At 39.6% G+C, this 17,437-nt stretch overlaps 1 protein-coding gene across 4 annotated transcripts in view; it reads left to right on the top strand.

Annotated features, from left to right (window-relative positions):
* The window catches only part of MDFIC (MyoD family inhibitor domain containing), a 211,497-nt gene that overhangs the window by 145,950 nt on the left and 48,110 nt on the right, over positions 1–17,437 (top strand). For all 4 annotated transcript variants that reach the window (XM_033958287.1, XM_033958284.1, XM_033958286.1 and 1 more), the window contains exon 5: positions 13,547–13,822. In XM_033958287.1, coding sequence (XP_033814178.1) covers positions 13,547–13,822 — 276 coding nt within the window. The remainder of the gene's footprint in view (positions 1–13,546; positions 13,823–17,437) is intronic.

Genomic DNA, 17,437 nt, shown 5'->3' with positions numbered 1-17,437 from the left:
ATGGTACTAACATACAGTACTTCACTTCTCTTTTTCGTACGTCTAATAACATACAATTTTCCAATCTTATTGTAATAATGTACAGTAAACCCCCATGAATTTGCGGTTCGTGAATCACGGACTCAGTAATTCGTGGTATTTTCTGACCGCCTCTTCCTGGTACTAAAGTCATGGTTACATCAATTAGGAGCTGCTTTGACATGCTATCTGGAAGAGGTGGTCGGAAAATGCCGCAAATGATTTTCAGCGCCCGCCGGCGCCCCAGCTGCCCTCTCCTGCCTTCGATCAGCTCCTGAACTGTATTCGCGGGTGTTCCTGGAACGGAACCCTCCGCAAATTTCAGAGGAATACTGTATATCAAATATTGTCATGCTTTTTATGGATCCTGATTGTAAAATGAGAGATTAGAACCAAATTTGAATTATGTTAAGTTTAGATTAACCTTACCTTTAAGGAAATTCCAGGTTTTGCCTTTGTTTCTCTGTAAATCCACAATAGCTATGGGTGGGGGTGGGGGATGCTTACATCCTAATACCAGCAGTAAAAGCAGTTAGCACCAGAATAGTGCTCATGTTTATGTGTGCAGGATGTTCACAGAGCTCTAATACGGGTATTAACATCAAAGATATCCGCAAATTGTACTGAAATGATATTTTAATGAATGTTTTTGAAGGAATCTAGTGGGCGCAGCAAAGGGGAGAGGGGCAGGGGGGATTGCTCCGGACGCCAGAAAAAGTGGTAAAAGCAATGAGATAAGTGTGTTCAAAGTGAGGGGGAATATTTTGAAGGGGATTAATGGCAATGTATCTTTCACGTTAATATTTTCTTTTTATTTAAACATTCACTGTATTTTTTATCACACCTCGTGTATATATATATTTATGGATGGATCATGCCACCGGGTCGGCCACTGACTCATGGCAACACACACAGTGAGGAATCTACCCTGTGATGTTTCACAGCAGAGTGCAGGAGTGGTTTGCCATTGCCTTCTCCTGTGCAGTGTGAGGCTCCACTATGTTGCTGCTGTCCAAAATATTCCCAGGCAGTCTCCCATCCATATATATGCTGAAATATCAACTTACACGTGCAACTTATGTTGCCGAGTTGTCTCTGTTGATGCTTCACATGTTGCCAAATGTGAAATGGTTGCTCTGGCTACATGTAATTGGTGCATATATGTGCATTCTTGCATGTGGTTTAGAAAAGGTTCTATAACAGCAGATCATTTTATAAAATAATTGGACATGTCTTGGCTTGGACATCTCGGTTCCGTTGTCTCCATTCTATCTAAATTGGGGCTGTACCTGTCTACAGCGACTGCTGATGCTGCTTGTGTAGAACAATTAACATTTTGAATATTCTTTTTTTTTTTTTAGCTGTGTTGTGAAAGTTAGCTACTGTTTGCGCGTTCTCGTGTGTTCTTTGGTTGCGATCTTGGTATGGCTTTGGTCCCAAAATATCTTCCTAAACAGTGAAAAACTTTAAAAGTTGTGAAGAAAGTAGAATTTAAATCTTTTTCCTCTAGTCTTTGATTATTTTTCTTGCAGTCATTTTATCTCTCTATACACGTTTTCATTTCTTTTCAGGATTATAGAAAGTTATATTTATGACATTACGTGCCTTACATGGAATTAAATTACTATGTACAGTTTGTGAATTGCCATATCAACGTTTTTGTGCAATGGTAACATGCTTTTGTGAATAGAAAGCAGTGATAGTGCAGCAGTGGAACTTGCTAATAGATTATATACAGTAGCCATATATCGGCTTTTATATTATTCTGCCGGCTGTAGATGCATACATAGCTATTACTGTGTACCACATCTCCTAGTTTTTATTATAACCAGAAGTGATTCAGTCTATTGAATTTTTAACTCATTGTTTATAATTCTTATTGAAAATTTGACAGTCAGCAATGCTCAAAATCTTGTTATAAAAGATCCACTAGTTTGCTCCAGGTTAAAATAAAAATACAATGAAGAGCAGCATATTTGTTGAGGCTTCTGAAAATGTTCTCTTGGATATTAAAATTACACTATTTTCATGTTATAAATAGGATGGCTCTTTATAGATATTCAAACATATAAGAGTTGACCAATCATATCCTGGTGCTGAGTCTTCATGTATATGTTAAATAAAACACCAATGCGCATTAGTTAGGGAATATCAAGACTACAATTTTTGCTTGAAAAGGAGAATAGTGAAATGAGGTCTTTGCTAGATGCGCATAGCCTGTTTAGAATGATATCAAAGACCATTAAAAGTTCACATATCCAACAAAATACCACTTTTCTGTAGAAAAGAGGTCAAAAAGTTTCTTTGTACTTTTAACATATATGGTTATGTAGTACAAAATGCAGAGTATGTAAAAAAAAGAAAAAAGTCTTGAATATACAGGGGAAAAAAAATGAATAATTCAAAACAACTCATAAGTTCCACGCTCTATTGTATCTTTTATAACGCAGGCAGAAGATTGCACTGTGTTCCCAGTAGAGCTGAATTTGCACAAGTTATACCTCTGAAAATGCCAGATGGTCTATGGTCTACTTTTGAGAGCTGTCACATATGTAAAGGTTTGAAAAACGAAAGACAGCTGAATGAGAGCAGTGGATCATTAAAGAGAGAGTGAGGGTCCCAGGGTATCACTCTATTTTAAGAAGCATTGTGCCATTTCCCATAGAACTCTTTTAGATTTTTTTTTTTTTTCATTTATATGTAATCTTTTAAAGGCAAAATATTAATGGTGTAAATTCAGTAGTTGTAGCTGAAGCTGTCTAATGTTTCTTATTCTTTGTTTAACTGGCTTCTTAGATTCAGGTTTCTCAATTGAAAAATTATTAAATTAAAATCAATTTAAACTTAGGGCTCCTTTTACAAAGGTGCGTTAGGGCCTTAACGCATGCTAAATTGCCACGTGCGCTAGCCGCTACCGCCTCCTTTTAAGCAGGCGGTAATTTTTTGGCTAGTGTGCGCTAATCTTGTGCGTGCGCTAAAAACGCTAGTGCGCCTTAGTAAAAGGAGCCCTTAGAATAGGTTTGGAAAGTTTATGGATTTTTGATTTCAACAACTTAATGTGGAAATAAAGTGTAACCAGTAATTTAAAATGTATTTCATTATGAAAATGTACAACAATAAAAGCTATTTGCCATTCTTTAAGAAATGCCATTAAAAAATATTGCATTTTTGAAACCGAACTGAGGTGGCCAGAATGTAGCATAAGATATTAGCACCCTCTTTTTACTAAGCTGCAGCAGAGGTTTCTACCATGGCATGGAGTGCTACATGCTCCAACACTAAATGCTCTGACCCTTCCCTCCTGAGCAGAAGACCCTGGAGACACATCCTTGGTGTGAGAGGATATTGCATCCCCTGGTGGGCAGGTCCTGGCTACAGGATCATTTCCTACTTTACTAGGGTGATGCTCTCCTTTTAGGAGACCTCCCTCCTCCAAGGCAGCACAGGGTCTGCAATACTGGAGATGGGAGTTCTCTACAACTTCCCTGTAGGTCTCCTCTATGTCCTCTATAGGTTCTATGTAGGTCTCCTTCTCTGTCTCCCTCAGCTCCTATGTAAGTCTCCTTATCAGCTCCTATGTAGGTCCTATGTAGGTCTCCTTCTCTGTCTCCCTCAGCTCCCCCAAGTCTGTTAATCTAGCCTTAAGAGAATGGACTTCTTCTCTGGTAGCTAGAAGCTCATTGCAAGCCCAACTGGGAGATAATCATGCATGTGACAGTGAAAGACTGGATAGCACCCCTCTTGCTGCTGGACTACTGTCTGCATCTTATTAGTGAGTTGATTAATTAAACTCTATTAAGCTACTAGGAATATATTAGACTAGTACAGAGAGCCTTAGTATTGTATTGTATTATATTATATGCTTTATTTAGTGATTCTTAGCAGGTAATGAAATAAGAATATGTCCTAATTAGAATAATTGACTATAAATTAAGACTATAAGTAAAGAAATGAACTAGGGTATGTGGGAGTGGGGAGGGTGGGAAAGAATGAAGACTAAGTCAAACTCCAGGAGAAAGTTCAATCTTAAAAACTGTAGAAGTATAAAAGGCTATTTATTCTATGGAGACTAGCTAAGTAAAGTTTACTCTTTTAAGAGCTAAACTATCTATATAAAGGAATCTAGAATTTAGCTTTTAGCCCCAAACCTATCAAAGCTTAGAGCAAAATAATGTATACTTACCCAGAGATATGTCCTCTACTCCTTTCCTCTCAGACAGGTGTGTTTTCTTCTGTTCTCCCAGAAAGATAATGTCCTCTTCCCTCTTTTCTGTCCTCTTAGAAAGAAATTCTCTCCTCTCAGAAAGAATATCCATGCATTATTTGAATTGTCCAAATTAAATATTTTAGGTTATACCTGCTATTTGTGTGGCCTGATATTTGCTATTTTTATCATCTGAATCACTGCTTAGTCATATGTTAGCTATTCAAATAACACAACCCTGGGTATCTAAAATCCCAACTACTTTTTTCATACAGCTAATTTTGGCCATATAATTATTAATTCATCTAAAATTATTCATTTAACACCTGTTTTTAAATATTTTTTATCAACAACACTTTTGTGGTCTTCCCCACTACCAACCTCATAATTGCTATTGAATATGGAGTTTCTGATAATTAATTTTCATAACATGTTTCAGAATTTTTAATGTAGAGAAAAAAATTGCTAGGGCTTCTTTAAAAAAATAGAGTGTGAGCCTGATGGTACAGATAGGGAAAAATGATTGAGTACCTGAATAATTTGTAATCTACATAGAATTGTAGGATATGCAGAATATAAATAAATAAATAAAAAATATCAACAAACTTCCAAAAACTTCCAAAAGCTTGTGTGCATTGATGATATATTTCTTAGAGTCAGAAAAGTCTCAACATTGATATGAAGATTATGACAGATTATTAAAGCCAGTGGTAGCCAACCATTTTAAGTTGGTTTTGTACATACATCTGCAATGTATGTACAAAACAAGAACTTGACTACATCAGTTTTGAAAAAGACTTCAGCAGCATGTGCTGACTATTAGGGATATGTATTCATTTGTGTGTACATTTGTTTGGGTGCCTGAAAATGTATGGAGGGGCATAATCAAAAGACATGTCTAATTTGGGCATAAGGCGCTAGTCTCCCAAGGTCGGCAGTAGAAAAATGTCCATTCTCGAAAAGTATGTTCCAAATAATTTTTTTTCTGAAAGTCATCTATCTTAATGTCCAGGCGTTTGATCGTCCAGACTGCCACTACATCTATCTTTATACCACATTCACAACCAAAAATTTGTCCAAGTCTGAAATATCCAGAACAAGACCTTTTGGATGTGGGAGGGGCCAGCATTGTGATGGACTGGCCACCCAGACATGGCAACAAGGCAGTGGGGCACCTTACAGGGCATTGCTGTGAACTTTGAAAAAAGGGTGTCACATAAATATCTCACCACAACCCACCCAACCCACTATACCCACCAGTTTACAACCCTAATAGACCTTATGGCTGAACTTTGTCAGGGTGCGATGGGGTCAGTAAACATGGTGTGTGGGTGTGGGGGTCTTCACTTTGTCCCTATAGTGGTTATCTGGTCATTTTGAATAACTTTTGGGCACTTATACGTGTCTTTACATCGTTTAAGTCACAACGTATAAGTTCCATCAGTCTCGTCAAACCTTTGATTATCCATGTTGGATGACTAGTCTAGGTCAACCCACAACTTGACCTAACCACTCCTCCAAAAACTCCCCTTTCAGCTCTGGGCGCACAGCTGGATTTAGAGGCCTAAAAAGTCCCTGGAAACATCTAAAAAGCCATTTCAATTATTGGCACTTGGATGACCTGTCTTTTAGATCATCCAAGTGCTGACTTGGGTGAGTTTTTACACGTATTTCAGTTTCAAGCCCCTTAGTATGCACAAAGGGCCTGTTCTGTATAGGATGCCAGTCTTGGCATCCACCTAAGAAGTGGCTGAGAATCCATATAGAATTGCATCTATCTTAAGGCACAGACGCCTTATCCCCACTCCCAGATTCTCTAACGGTACCCTTCTCTAACTGGTGCCGGTTAGAGAATCGTGCCTGCCTGATTGCAAAGATAGGTGGCTCAACTGCCTATCTTTGTCGAGGGATCCTTTGCCATCTACTGATTGTGGCATTGGAATCCCCAATCAGTTGAGCCAGCAGCTCTTCCGGGGGCTGTTATAGGGGAAAACACCCTCCTGGGATTCAAGTTCCTGCTGAACCAGAATGTACATAGGTAAGGCTAGACTCAGTTAGGGCACTGGTCTTTGACCTAAGGGCCGCCGCGGGAGCGGAAGGCTGGGCACAATGGACCACTGGTCTGACCCAGCAGCGGCAATTCTTATCTTCTTATGACTCTCGAAATCGCAACTTCGGGGAATCCTGCCAGCTCAACTGATTGGGGAAAATACCCCTGCTGTGATCAGCTGAGCTGGCTGTGGCATAGGACCCCCCCCCCCCGATACCACCTTGAAATCAGCAGGAGGGATGCCTACTCCTGCCTACCTGACACCCTCCAATGATCAGCAGGAGAAATGCCTACTTGCTCCTGCCTGACACCCCCCATCCCCTCGAGAACAGCAGGAGGAATGCCCACTCCCATCTGCTGCCAAACCCCGACACATCCCTAACACCCCAATCCAACACCCCCTGTACATGTAGATGAACACCGGCAAAAGGGTTGCCCAGTCCCTCTTCAAAATGGTGGGATGCACTGGAGAAGGGCCTAAGGTCCTGATTGGACCAGGTGCCTAAGGCCCTTCCTATGAGAAGGACCTTAGATTTCTGGGCCAATCAGGGCCTTAGGCCCCTCCCTGGTGCATCCTAAGATGCATTTTGAAGAGGTGGGCCTATCAGCAGGAGGGACCGGGCATCCCCCTTGCTGGTCTTCATCTACTGGTAAGAGGGTGTCAAGGGTGTCAGGATAGGATGTTGGTGTGGGGTTTTTGGGGGGTTCAGGGAGTATGGGGTGTTGGGGTGGGGTGTTGTGGGATCGAGGGAGCTTGGCAGCAGGAGGGAGTGGGCATTACTCCTGCTGATTTTGAAGGAGGGTGAGCATCCCTCATGCTGATCTCAAGAGGTGGGTGGGGGGTGTCAGGCAGGATGGAGTGGACATCCCTTCTGCCAATTGTTGCAGGATGTCAGGGAGAATGGAGTGGGTATCCTTTCTGCCGATCTCAGGTGTAGATGCCAGGAGTGTCCTCTGCCATAGCTAGCTTAGCTCATCGTGGCAGGAGTATTTTCTCCCCAATTAGCTAAGCCAGCAGGACTCCCTGAAGCCGTGGCTGTTGACAGGTCATGCAAATTATAAATCCCTTTAAAAATATGAGTACTATCACTTCTGAAGATATATGACAATAGCTAGATCCCTCTCAAGCTTCATTTGCATAATTATGCATTTTACAAAATACTTAAAATCAACTAAATATCAATACTATGAACGTATAAAATGAACTGTATATGAAGAACATAATATAAAATCATTGTGTAACATTGGGCTCCTTTTACTAAGGCGCACTAGTGTTTTTAGTGTGCGCTGCATTGCCGCGCACGCTAACCCCGCGCTACACACCAAGAACTAATGCCAGCTTAATGCTAGTGTTAGCATCTAGCGTGCGTGGCAATGCAGCACGCGCTAAGCATGCGCTAAAACCACTAGCGCGATCCAAGATGGCCGCAGTACAGATGTTCTGAGAGCGACGCTTCTGACCGCTCTACTCAATCCCTTTTTTTTTCTTCTTAATCGGCTTTGCGGCTAACTTACATTTGGGATGCCAAAGAGAAGGGGCAGGAGTGCGGCGCTCTGATGTGCCCTCCTTCGGCAGAATCGATGAGATGTTGCGGCAGTTGCAGGAGGCAATCTTGCTTGAGTCGGGATTAAGCCCATTGAGAGCACCTGAAGGGGGCAAGATCAGGGTTGTCTCTCCAGGACTAGAGACCACCTTAAGTCCCGACCTAAGAGCTCCACCTCCGCGACCCCGGTCTACCAGTTCTCCATGGGTGGAGGAAACCCCGGAGATGGGAGAGGTTCTTTCCCCTGAGGCAGCAGGGTCATCGTTGGAGACTAAGAAAGCAGTACTCTGACCAGGGAGTAACTGCAGAAGAAGCTGGGGTAGGACAAGCAATCGGAGGTGAAGGTTTCCAGCCAGAACTTAACCAGGGAAACTTTTCTTCTTCTGATGGAGAGCATTTTTACACCCAGCAAAGTTTTCCAATTTGGGAGAAACCAACGCAAGTGACTTTAGACTCTCTATGGCAGTGGTTCCCAACCCTGTCCTGGAGGACCACCAGGCCAATTAGGTTTTCAGGCTAGCCCTAATGAATATGCATGAAAGAGATTTGCATATAATGGAAGTGATAGGCATGCAAATCTGCTCCATGCATATTCATTAGGGCTATCCTGAAAACCCAGTTGGCCTGGTGGTCCTCCAGGAGAGGGTTGGGAACCACTGCTCTATGGGATCTGATTGCAAATTCAACTAAAACTATTAGTCCCAATTTCCAATACATTGAGGGAAAATTGATCCAACACTCTAGAGAGCTGAAATAATTGGCTGCGGACTTGACTGCTTCAAAGGCTACAATTCAAAAGCATGACCAAGATATTTCTGTGATTAAACAAGTACAGGAGTCCCTAATCAAAGATAATATTAACTTGAGAAAGAAATTGGAAACACTTGAAAACAACTCTCAGAATAATAATTTGAGATTAATTAACTTCCCTAGATTAACTACGGTTACTCCTAGGGAAATGCTTAGGAGATACCTAATAGAAATTTTGCAAGTTTCAGAAGAAACTTTACCACCATTTGTTCAAGTGTATTACATGCCAAATAAAGAATAGGCTCAATTGCAGGCTAAAACATCGAATCAAGCACCACTGAATGTTTCTGAAATCTTAGAGACTTCAAATAGAGAAACAGTTGTACCTTCTACAATGATTTTGACTGTAGCTCTCGCAATAGATAAAATATGGTTATTAAGACTTTTTTAAAAAAATAGACAGAAAGAGTTTTTTGGTTGTAAAATACAAATATTTCCTGACCTTTCCAGAGAAACTCAAAAGCGACGTAGAGAATTTCTGTTGTTGAAATCTGGAGTCACTTCACTGGGAGCAATGTTTTATTTGAGACATCCCTGCAAGTGTATTATTTGCTACCGTTCAGTTAAATATGCTTTTTTGAACCACAACAGTTAACTGCTGTTCTGACTATGTCTCGACTGGATAAAGAGAAATCAACAACTCTATAATTTATATAACTGCCCATGCTCAGTTCTGTCTGTAATATATCTTCTAATATTATTTTTTTTTGCTCGCTTTAAAGTAATCTTGGATCTAATATTTTGAGGACTTGAGTTGAGTTAGTTGAAATAATTTTCTTTGTATTTTATTTAACTTGGTTTGACTATGATTTATATTGGATATAGGTCATATCCTACTAACTTACTTTCTGTACAAGTGATGACTTGGTATGTTATTTGAAAATCAATAAAATATTAAAAAAAAAAAAAAAAAAAGAACCACTAGCGCAGCTTAGTAAAAGGAGCCCATAGTACTTCAAAAAGAGAACAATTACAAGCTAACTAAATATAAAACCAAAGACTCTTGATGTTGTGTTTCTCATTACCCTGCCTGGACTGTTTGCACTGTTGTTGGGTCGCATTGACGTATGCCTTGTGTTCCATAGTTTTGTACTGGCTGCTTGACCAAGAAAAACTATTAAAAAAAAAAAGAAAAACATAAAAATATAAAATCAGCAAATCAGTAGAAAAATGTAGTTAACATTTGTAACAAACAAACGAAACACAACACAACAAAACATGGGGGTCCTTTTTTTATGGTGCACCAACTGATTTAAGAGGTAAAACTATGTCGTCCTGCTGGCTCAGCATTAGGATCATTTGGAAGGTTGGTGACTTTTTTTGTGATGTTCTTAAGAACTGAATTAGTTTCATGATATTGGGTTCATAGAACAGCTGTACTTTATGAAAATAATATCTATGCTAGAGGTTTGGTGTTAGGCTACTAGATAAGTCCAATCTGTGTTTTGTTATGACCAAATAATATAATTTAATATAAAGGAGAACCTCACATGAAAATTCAAACCTTCTCTCAAGAACTGCAAAAATGTACAAAACAAGGATTCCATGTTGCAATAGGATTTAAACTTTGTGGATTTACCATGGTCATTGGCCAAAACATATTTGAATGCTATAATGACGCTGTCAATCTACAGATTTTAATTTAAATGTATAATTTAATCACTAAAGGCATATACTGTAAATGGTGCCGAATGTTAGGTGCTGGTAGGTGCCTAGATTGTGCCTAACTTAATTGCATTAATTGGCTTTATTTGGTGCAGTAATTGAACACACCATTTAAAATCGATTAAAGCACATTAAAAAAAAGTAGGCACCGGAATTGTGCCTGCAGCATGGCGCCTAGTGGCGCCTAAAGTCAAAGTTAGTGTGTTTATGGGTGGAGATGACCTTTGGCATTACTAGGTACCACTAGGTGCAATTATCCCAAAAACGTAGGCTCCAGAAATGTAGGTCTTTAAAACCCTGGCCTTCATTACCGGTGCCTACTTTTCTTCCTAGGCGGCGGTAGCCACGATTCTGTTAACAGCGCTTAAATAATAATAATAATTTTATTTTTATATACCACCCTACCACATAGTTCTAGGCGGTTCACATACAATACTAAAGATGTACAGTCAATGAATAAAATACAATATTCTTAAAAGTTGAACAAGTAGTATACAATAACGTGAATAGATGAATAAAATACAATATGCTAGAATACAATAAAATTCAGTCAAAAAGTACTAACTATAAGATCAGTATATGATATTCTAAAAAGTTGAACTAAAATTAATCATTAGGTAAATAAGAGAATAAAATGCAATATGCTATAGTACAATAAAATTCAGCAGAAATGTACTAGCTGTGAGATCAATATATGATTTACCAGTAAATAAACTGAGCATCAATTTACAAATTTTTTAAATAGATCAGTTTTTAATAATTTCCTGAAGGACATATATGGAAGAGCTTGAGAAATAATGGTTCTTAGCTATTGATCCATTTTACCTGCCTGAAAACTGAGCAATTTATCAAAAAATCTCTTATATCGAGAGGGCTTAATAGTTAGAAAAGTAAACAAATGTTGCCCTCGAGTATTCCTATTAGGTCTGTGTCGCTCAAAGCATGAAGACAAGTAATTAGGAGCCATACCAAACAACATTTTAAAACAGGTACAACCAAACTTAAACAATATTCTAGCTTCAAAAGGCAACCAGTGTAACTGTCTGTAGAATGGGGAAACATGGTCACATTTTTTCAACCCAAAAATTAAACAAATCGCCATATTCTGGATAAGAGTTCCCTGTCGGATTTAGTTGGCAGGGTCATAACATTAGCTGAACTGAGGAAGAGAAGGAATGGTTATGGGGGGGGGGGAGGAGGCGGGGAAGAGGGGGAACTAATAGAAAAGATAGACGAGGTGTGGGATTGGTGGAAATAGTTGTTAGAAAAGGGAGATAGTGAATGAAGTATAGGGATTGGTTAAAAAGGGGAAGAGGTTGGAATCTTGAGGGAAAAGGTTTTTGGCGGTTTAATTCATTTTCGGGTTTTGGTAGGAGAGGGTGGATGTGAGGGAGGAGGGGTGGAAGGAGTGTTTCCCGCACTCCCTCCCTGTGGTGGTCTGGGTTAGCTGCTGATTTTGGATACGGTAAAGGAATAGGGAGGGAGTGATGTGATGGGGGGTGGGGTAGTCGCAGCTGAAAAAAGGGAATTGTGCATAAAACATGGGGGATATTGTTGGGCTGAAAGGGGAATTGAATACATGTGATGGGGGAAATAAAGGAATTACTCATGGGCGTTACCACCATGAGTTGGGGTGTGTGTGAGCTGACGAAACCGTGGGTCATGCTATGGGGTAAAGTGGCAAGGAGTTGCCTGAGGGGATGAGCTAGTTTCGTCACCGAATGGCTCATAGGGGGAGGGGGGAAAAAGAGGTTTCTGATACAGCCGAGTTTACTGTCGTGAAATGCTACCAATATAAGAATTAATTGTTGAAATGTTAAAGTTGGGGGTTATAAATAAAAGCTGCGGTCAAACATTTTCCAGTAAAAGAGTGTCTGTGATTTATTAGAGTAAATGTATTAAAGGTTGACTGAAGATGACGAAATGTGAATACTAATGTTAGTCTCAATCTCTTTTGAAGCTTTTTGTAAGATCCCAGATATATTATATTACAATAGTCCAGTATAGGCAAATTGGATGATTGTACCAGTAATCTAAATGATGCCTTATCAAAAAAATAAAAAATAAATTTAATCATCTGAAGTTTCCACAAAGTTATGTAACATTTTTTTACTAGTAGATCTGTGTGATCCTCCAAAGTTAATTGACGGTCCAATATGATGCCCAAAATTTTAATAGAAGCAGAAATTGAAAAAGTTTGGTCATTCAAATGTAGTTCTTTTTCCTTTATGTTATCTGAAGGGCTAGCCAGAAAAAAAATTATTTTTCAGGATTCAGTTTTAGTTTTGCCCTCTTTGTCCATTGCTCAATATGAATTAATAATTGAGATATTTAGTTTATTACCTCCCCTGTAAAGGCCATAAGTGGGATTGCTATGGTAATATAATCAGCATAGGTGAAGAATTTGACACCCAGACTATGCAGCAATCTTCCCAATGGGGCTAAATAGATATTGAGTAGAGTAGGTGATAGCGGAGAGACATATGGTCGGCTTTATTCATCTAGGCACCGGTCGATTTAGGTGCTGCTTGAGAATCCGGGCCTAAATGTTGATTAGTGGTTTACCATATAGCATGGTAGATCTGCTAAAGACAATTGCCTTTTAACTGTGTTAACTGAGGTTATTTAAGGTTTTGTCTAACACTTAATCTGAGATTATATGTGGGAGGATTTTTAATTTAAAGGTAACATGCTCTATATATGCATCTTATAAATTCTATTTACTATTGTATATGCATCTTACTTCAAACATATAGAGGAAAATGTAATTCATGCTTTGAAATGAACCATTTATAGAGATCTGATTCTATATAAAGTATATATGAAGTATCACAATCATTAGTACAACGTGATTTTTTTGTGCTTTTTTAATAACTTACTTTTTGGAGGAGATTTCGGGCTATTTGGATGCCTGTTTGGGACAACTTATCCCAAAGAGCCCGAAGTGTTCTCCTTAATTTTTGACACTGGAGTGCTGGGGGATGAGGGGTGGGTTGGAAGAGAGCGGGGGACAGTTACGGTCTGTTTTTGAGTCTTTATGGTCTACGCAAAGAACAACGCGATAGACTTTCTTATCATTTGTTTTTCCACTTGGGCTGTTTCTGATTGTTGTTTTTTTGTGTGTGTTAAACAACTTCTAATTAATAAAAACTTTTTTATACTGTTTGGCTTTTTATACAGTAAATACTTTTACTAAGTAAGATGCTTTGTCTTTGTGCACTGTTGCCAATGTGTTCCCTTTCTCTTTGTTTTAAGCTCAGCCTCAGCGCTTGCCACAGCCAAATACTTCAGGACTTGAACAGAGTGAAAAAGAACCCGGGAAGATACAGAATGGTCATCCAGGTTTAAGCAATGCAAATGGAATTCACATTGGGGTCAAGAATGTAGCTGCAGAACACAGAAAACTTTCAGCTCCTGTTTCACAGAAAATGCACAGAAAGATCCAGTCCAGTTTATCTGTAAGCAGCGATAATAGCAAGAAAAGCAAGCTAAACTCTGCATATCCTCAAAAATCAGGCTCTTCACCTGAAGGTACGTACACTGTTACAGCACTGGAACACTGGAAACAGGCTAGACACAAATAAACATTTAGTAGATCTGCAGATGGGAGTTTAGCAGTGTTAAAACAGACCCCAATAATCTAAGCAATGATGAAAGTGCACAGGTAAAAATCCCCTCCTTTAAAAATGAAAAGGAAGCCAAAGATGAAAAATTATTTTTATTATTTTTCCATTTACATACATCACTGTTTAACATAATAATGGCTTTTCAAGCCAGTCACTCTAGTTTTTAGAATGTCCCTGATGAATATGCATGACCAGCCAAGAAATACTTGCATATTTATGTGGGTCCTGGTCAATATTCAACCAGAACCTGCATAACATACAGTAGGACTCTGATTTTCCAGACTAACCTCGGCAGAGAGCAGTCTAAATAATGGGAAATCCAGATGATTGGACAGTCCTTTTGGAGTATGTAAATATTAGGTAGTGCGTCAGTGCGGTTGGCTGATGATAGGTTATAGTATACAGTTTGGATGAGAGGAATGGGAAGGGGAGTGGAATTGCAAGAGGAAAGATGATTGGTTAGTAGAATGGTAAGGGGAATTGATTGGTGAAGGCTGTTGTAAGGAGTTTTTGTTTTATTTTATTTATAACCCACTTTTCCCAAAGCGGCTCACATATAAAAACAGTCACGCAAATAAGCGACCAGTGCTTACACCTAAACAGTTGACTTAATGCCCATATTTCATATTGCAAAATAAGTGTCTCTTCAATAACTTCTTAAACCCAACAGATTACATTACTTTCTGACATTGCTTTCTGCCTCTCCTGCTCATTTACTTGCTTTGAATGTCCTGTCCATTGATTTTATTTTATTATTTTTTTTGTTTAAATCTTTATTGATTTTCAAACTTTGATAGTGCAATACAATTGGTAAATCATAAAATACTGCATAGAACGCACTAATAACTATACAATTATTACATTAAACAGTCATTTACTCCCATCCTCATCTTAATTATTAATACAATAAAACATATGTTGTGATTTCAATATTATAATTAAACTAGTCTTATAGCCCATTACATTAACGGGTGCTAGAATATATGTGTGTGTGTCTGTCTTTATTTCTTTCTCTCTCTCTCCTCTCCTTCTGTATTTCTGTCTTTCTTTTTCCTTGGCTGTCCACCCATTCTCCCTTCCTTTTACCTTCCCTGTGTCCACCACCACCCCTTCACTGCTCCCCTTATCCAGCAGCAGCCCTTCTCCCTTTTTTTAATCTCTCCCCTGTCCACCTCTTTCCTGCTCCCCCGTCCAACAGTAGGCCTCCCTTCCTTTTTCTTCCCCCCTAGCACCTCTTTCCTGCTCCCCCGTCCAGCAGTAGGCCTCCCTTCCTTTTTCTACCCCCCCGTCTCTTCCCCTGTCCAGCAGCACCCCTTACCTCGCGTCTGCCCTCCGCTGACAGCTGCCTCAAGCTGCCGTGGCCTGCAGCCGCCTCAAGCTGCCACGGTCTGCAGACGCCAACAGCTGCCACGGCCTGCAGCCACTGACAGCCGCCACGGCAGACAGCCTTTGCGCCACCCGAAGCCGACATCCGCCTTGGGAGAGAGAGATGCGTGGAAGTGCGCATGCGTACTCCTAACTGCGGGGACCTACAGCGCACGGAAAACGGGAGCATGCAGGTCAGAGTTCGCATGCGCGGCTTAGGCTTTTATTATATTAGATGATAATTTAACTCTTCAAAGTACATTTCCCTCCCTCCACCTACCCACCCTCCCTCCACCTACCCACCCTCCCTGGATGTGTAAAGAAGGCTAATGAAAAGGGAAGAAACATGACCCTTATTGTAATGCAACAAAAGTAGTCAATAAACTCAATGGTTTTTGTTGATTAGTATATCACTACCATAGTAAATACATTTTTTATCACCATGGTGTAATATAATTCCCTGTTGCTAGTATATGTGCTTCCTTTCTTTGGCCAATATTTGGTACTTTATCTGTCATAGGAACATAAGCAAAAAATTGACCCTTAATTCCACAGAAAATGCAGGTCCAGCAGAAGCAAAAAACTCTGTGGAGATGGTGATGTTCAATATGCAGGCTTTATTTAAAAGTACAGTTTAATAATCCACATAAAATATATCTAGGACCCAAAATATTGGGAACTATGGACCCAACACGGTCTGTGTCTTGACAGTGCTGTCTTCTTCAGGGGTCCCTAAAGATCCTGATATATATACTCGTGGATTAATAAGAAAAAGCGAAGCTAAGTCATTACTTCTGTCATCATATTTCTATGTTTCTCTGTTTTTGACTTCCTCAAATCACCTTTTTTATTTTCATTTCTCTAGCTGTGTCTATGTTGTTAGACTTGTGTTTGAGTCCTATTGACTTGATGAACATCATCAAGTTTTCATGGCAGAATACAGGAGTAAATTGCTGGGCCTTTCTTCTACGCAGTATAAATTTGATGCTGTCGCCATTGTCGCATCAAGCACGATCCTCCACCTCCAACACTGCCCATCTTCTGCTGCCCAGATGGGTGGTACATCATCAGTCTGATAGCTCCACTGAAACCTGTCCACCTTGGGAGACCCTTCTGGTAGTGAAACTAATGAAGGCATAGTTTTCAGATGCACGCAAGTCCCAGTGGCACGACAAGCCAATATTCCATGACTAGGGCTAGCTTCTGAAACAGATGACAAAATTCTTATTTTACCTGCTCAACTCTTTATCATCACTCTTCCCAGGCTATTCTTTATATTCAAACAGTAGCTTCTCTAGGAAATGATCAAACAGGAGGAAATGAGTGAATGCTTGAATGAAATCTGCAATTGAATAAAGATTAAAAATGGCCACCAATACACACTGCTGGGATTCAGTCTGTCTGTTAAGAGAGGGATCTTAGAGTCATCTTGGAACATATACTCAAATTTTTGGCACAGTGAACAGCAGCGGCCAAAATGGCCAACCATAATTTGGAAAAGTATAGATAACAAATCTGAGGATATTGCCATGACTCTGTGCAGAATGCTGAAATGGCCAAATTCTAGAATACTACATGGAGCTCTGGTTGCATCAGTTAGGGCTCCTTTTAAAATAGCCACGGTAGCGATGGTGCTGCAATAAATGCACTAAAGCCCATTGAATACCTATGGGCCTCAATGCATTTACTGCAGCAGCATTTCTACCACGGCTTTGTAAAAGGGGCCCTTAAAGAGCTATGGCAGAAGGTACTGAGAAAAGTATCCAGAATTAGTAATCTCTCATACAAAGAAAAGTTGTAAAAAAGGCTTTTTAGTATAGCAAAAAAAAGACATGTGGAAGTAAGGTTAGAGGTCTACAAGATCATGAGATGAAAAGAACAACTCACAAGGAAGGAAGAGTGTTTATTTCTGGAATTATTTGTGGTTTTAAGCACATGGTATGTCATCTGGGAGCACAGTGACTCAGGCTTTCAGATGTATTTTCTGGTAAATGTCATCAAGTAGGACAATTTGCATAGTATCTGTATCTGTATCTCTAGAGCTACCACAAGCTCATAGATACCTAAATGATGTCATACTCTAAACAACTGTTCAAATTTATCCAGCTAATATGGAATATATCAAAGTCCGGTTAGATACTGTACATGAGAAATG

The sequence above is a fragment of the Geotrypetes seraphini genome, chromosome 9 (genome assembly GCF_902459505.1).
Source record: "Geotrypetes seraphini chromosome 9, aGeoSer1.1, whole genome shotgun sequence".
NCBI lineage: Eukaryota > Metazoa > Chordata > Amphibia > Gymnophiona > Dermophiidae > Geotrypetes > Geotrypetes seraphini.
Note: the sequence above shows the minus strand (reverse complement) of the source record. Positions and strands in the feature narration are given on the sequence as shown.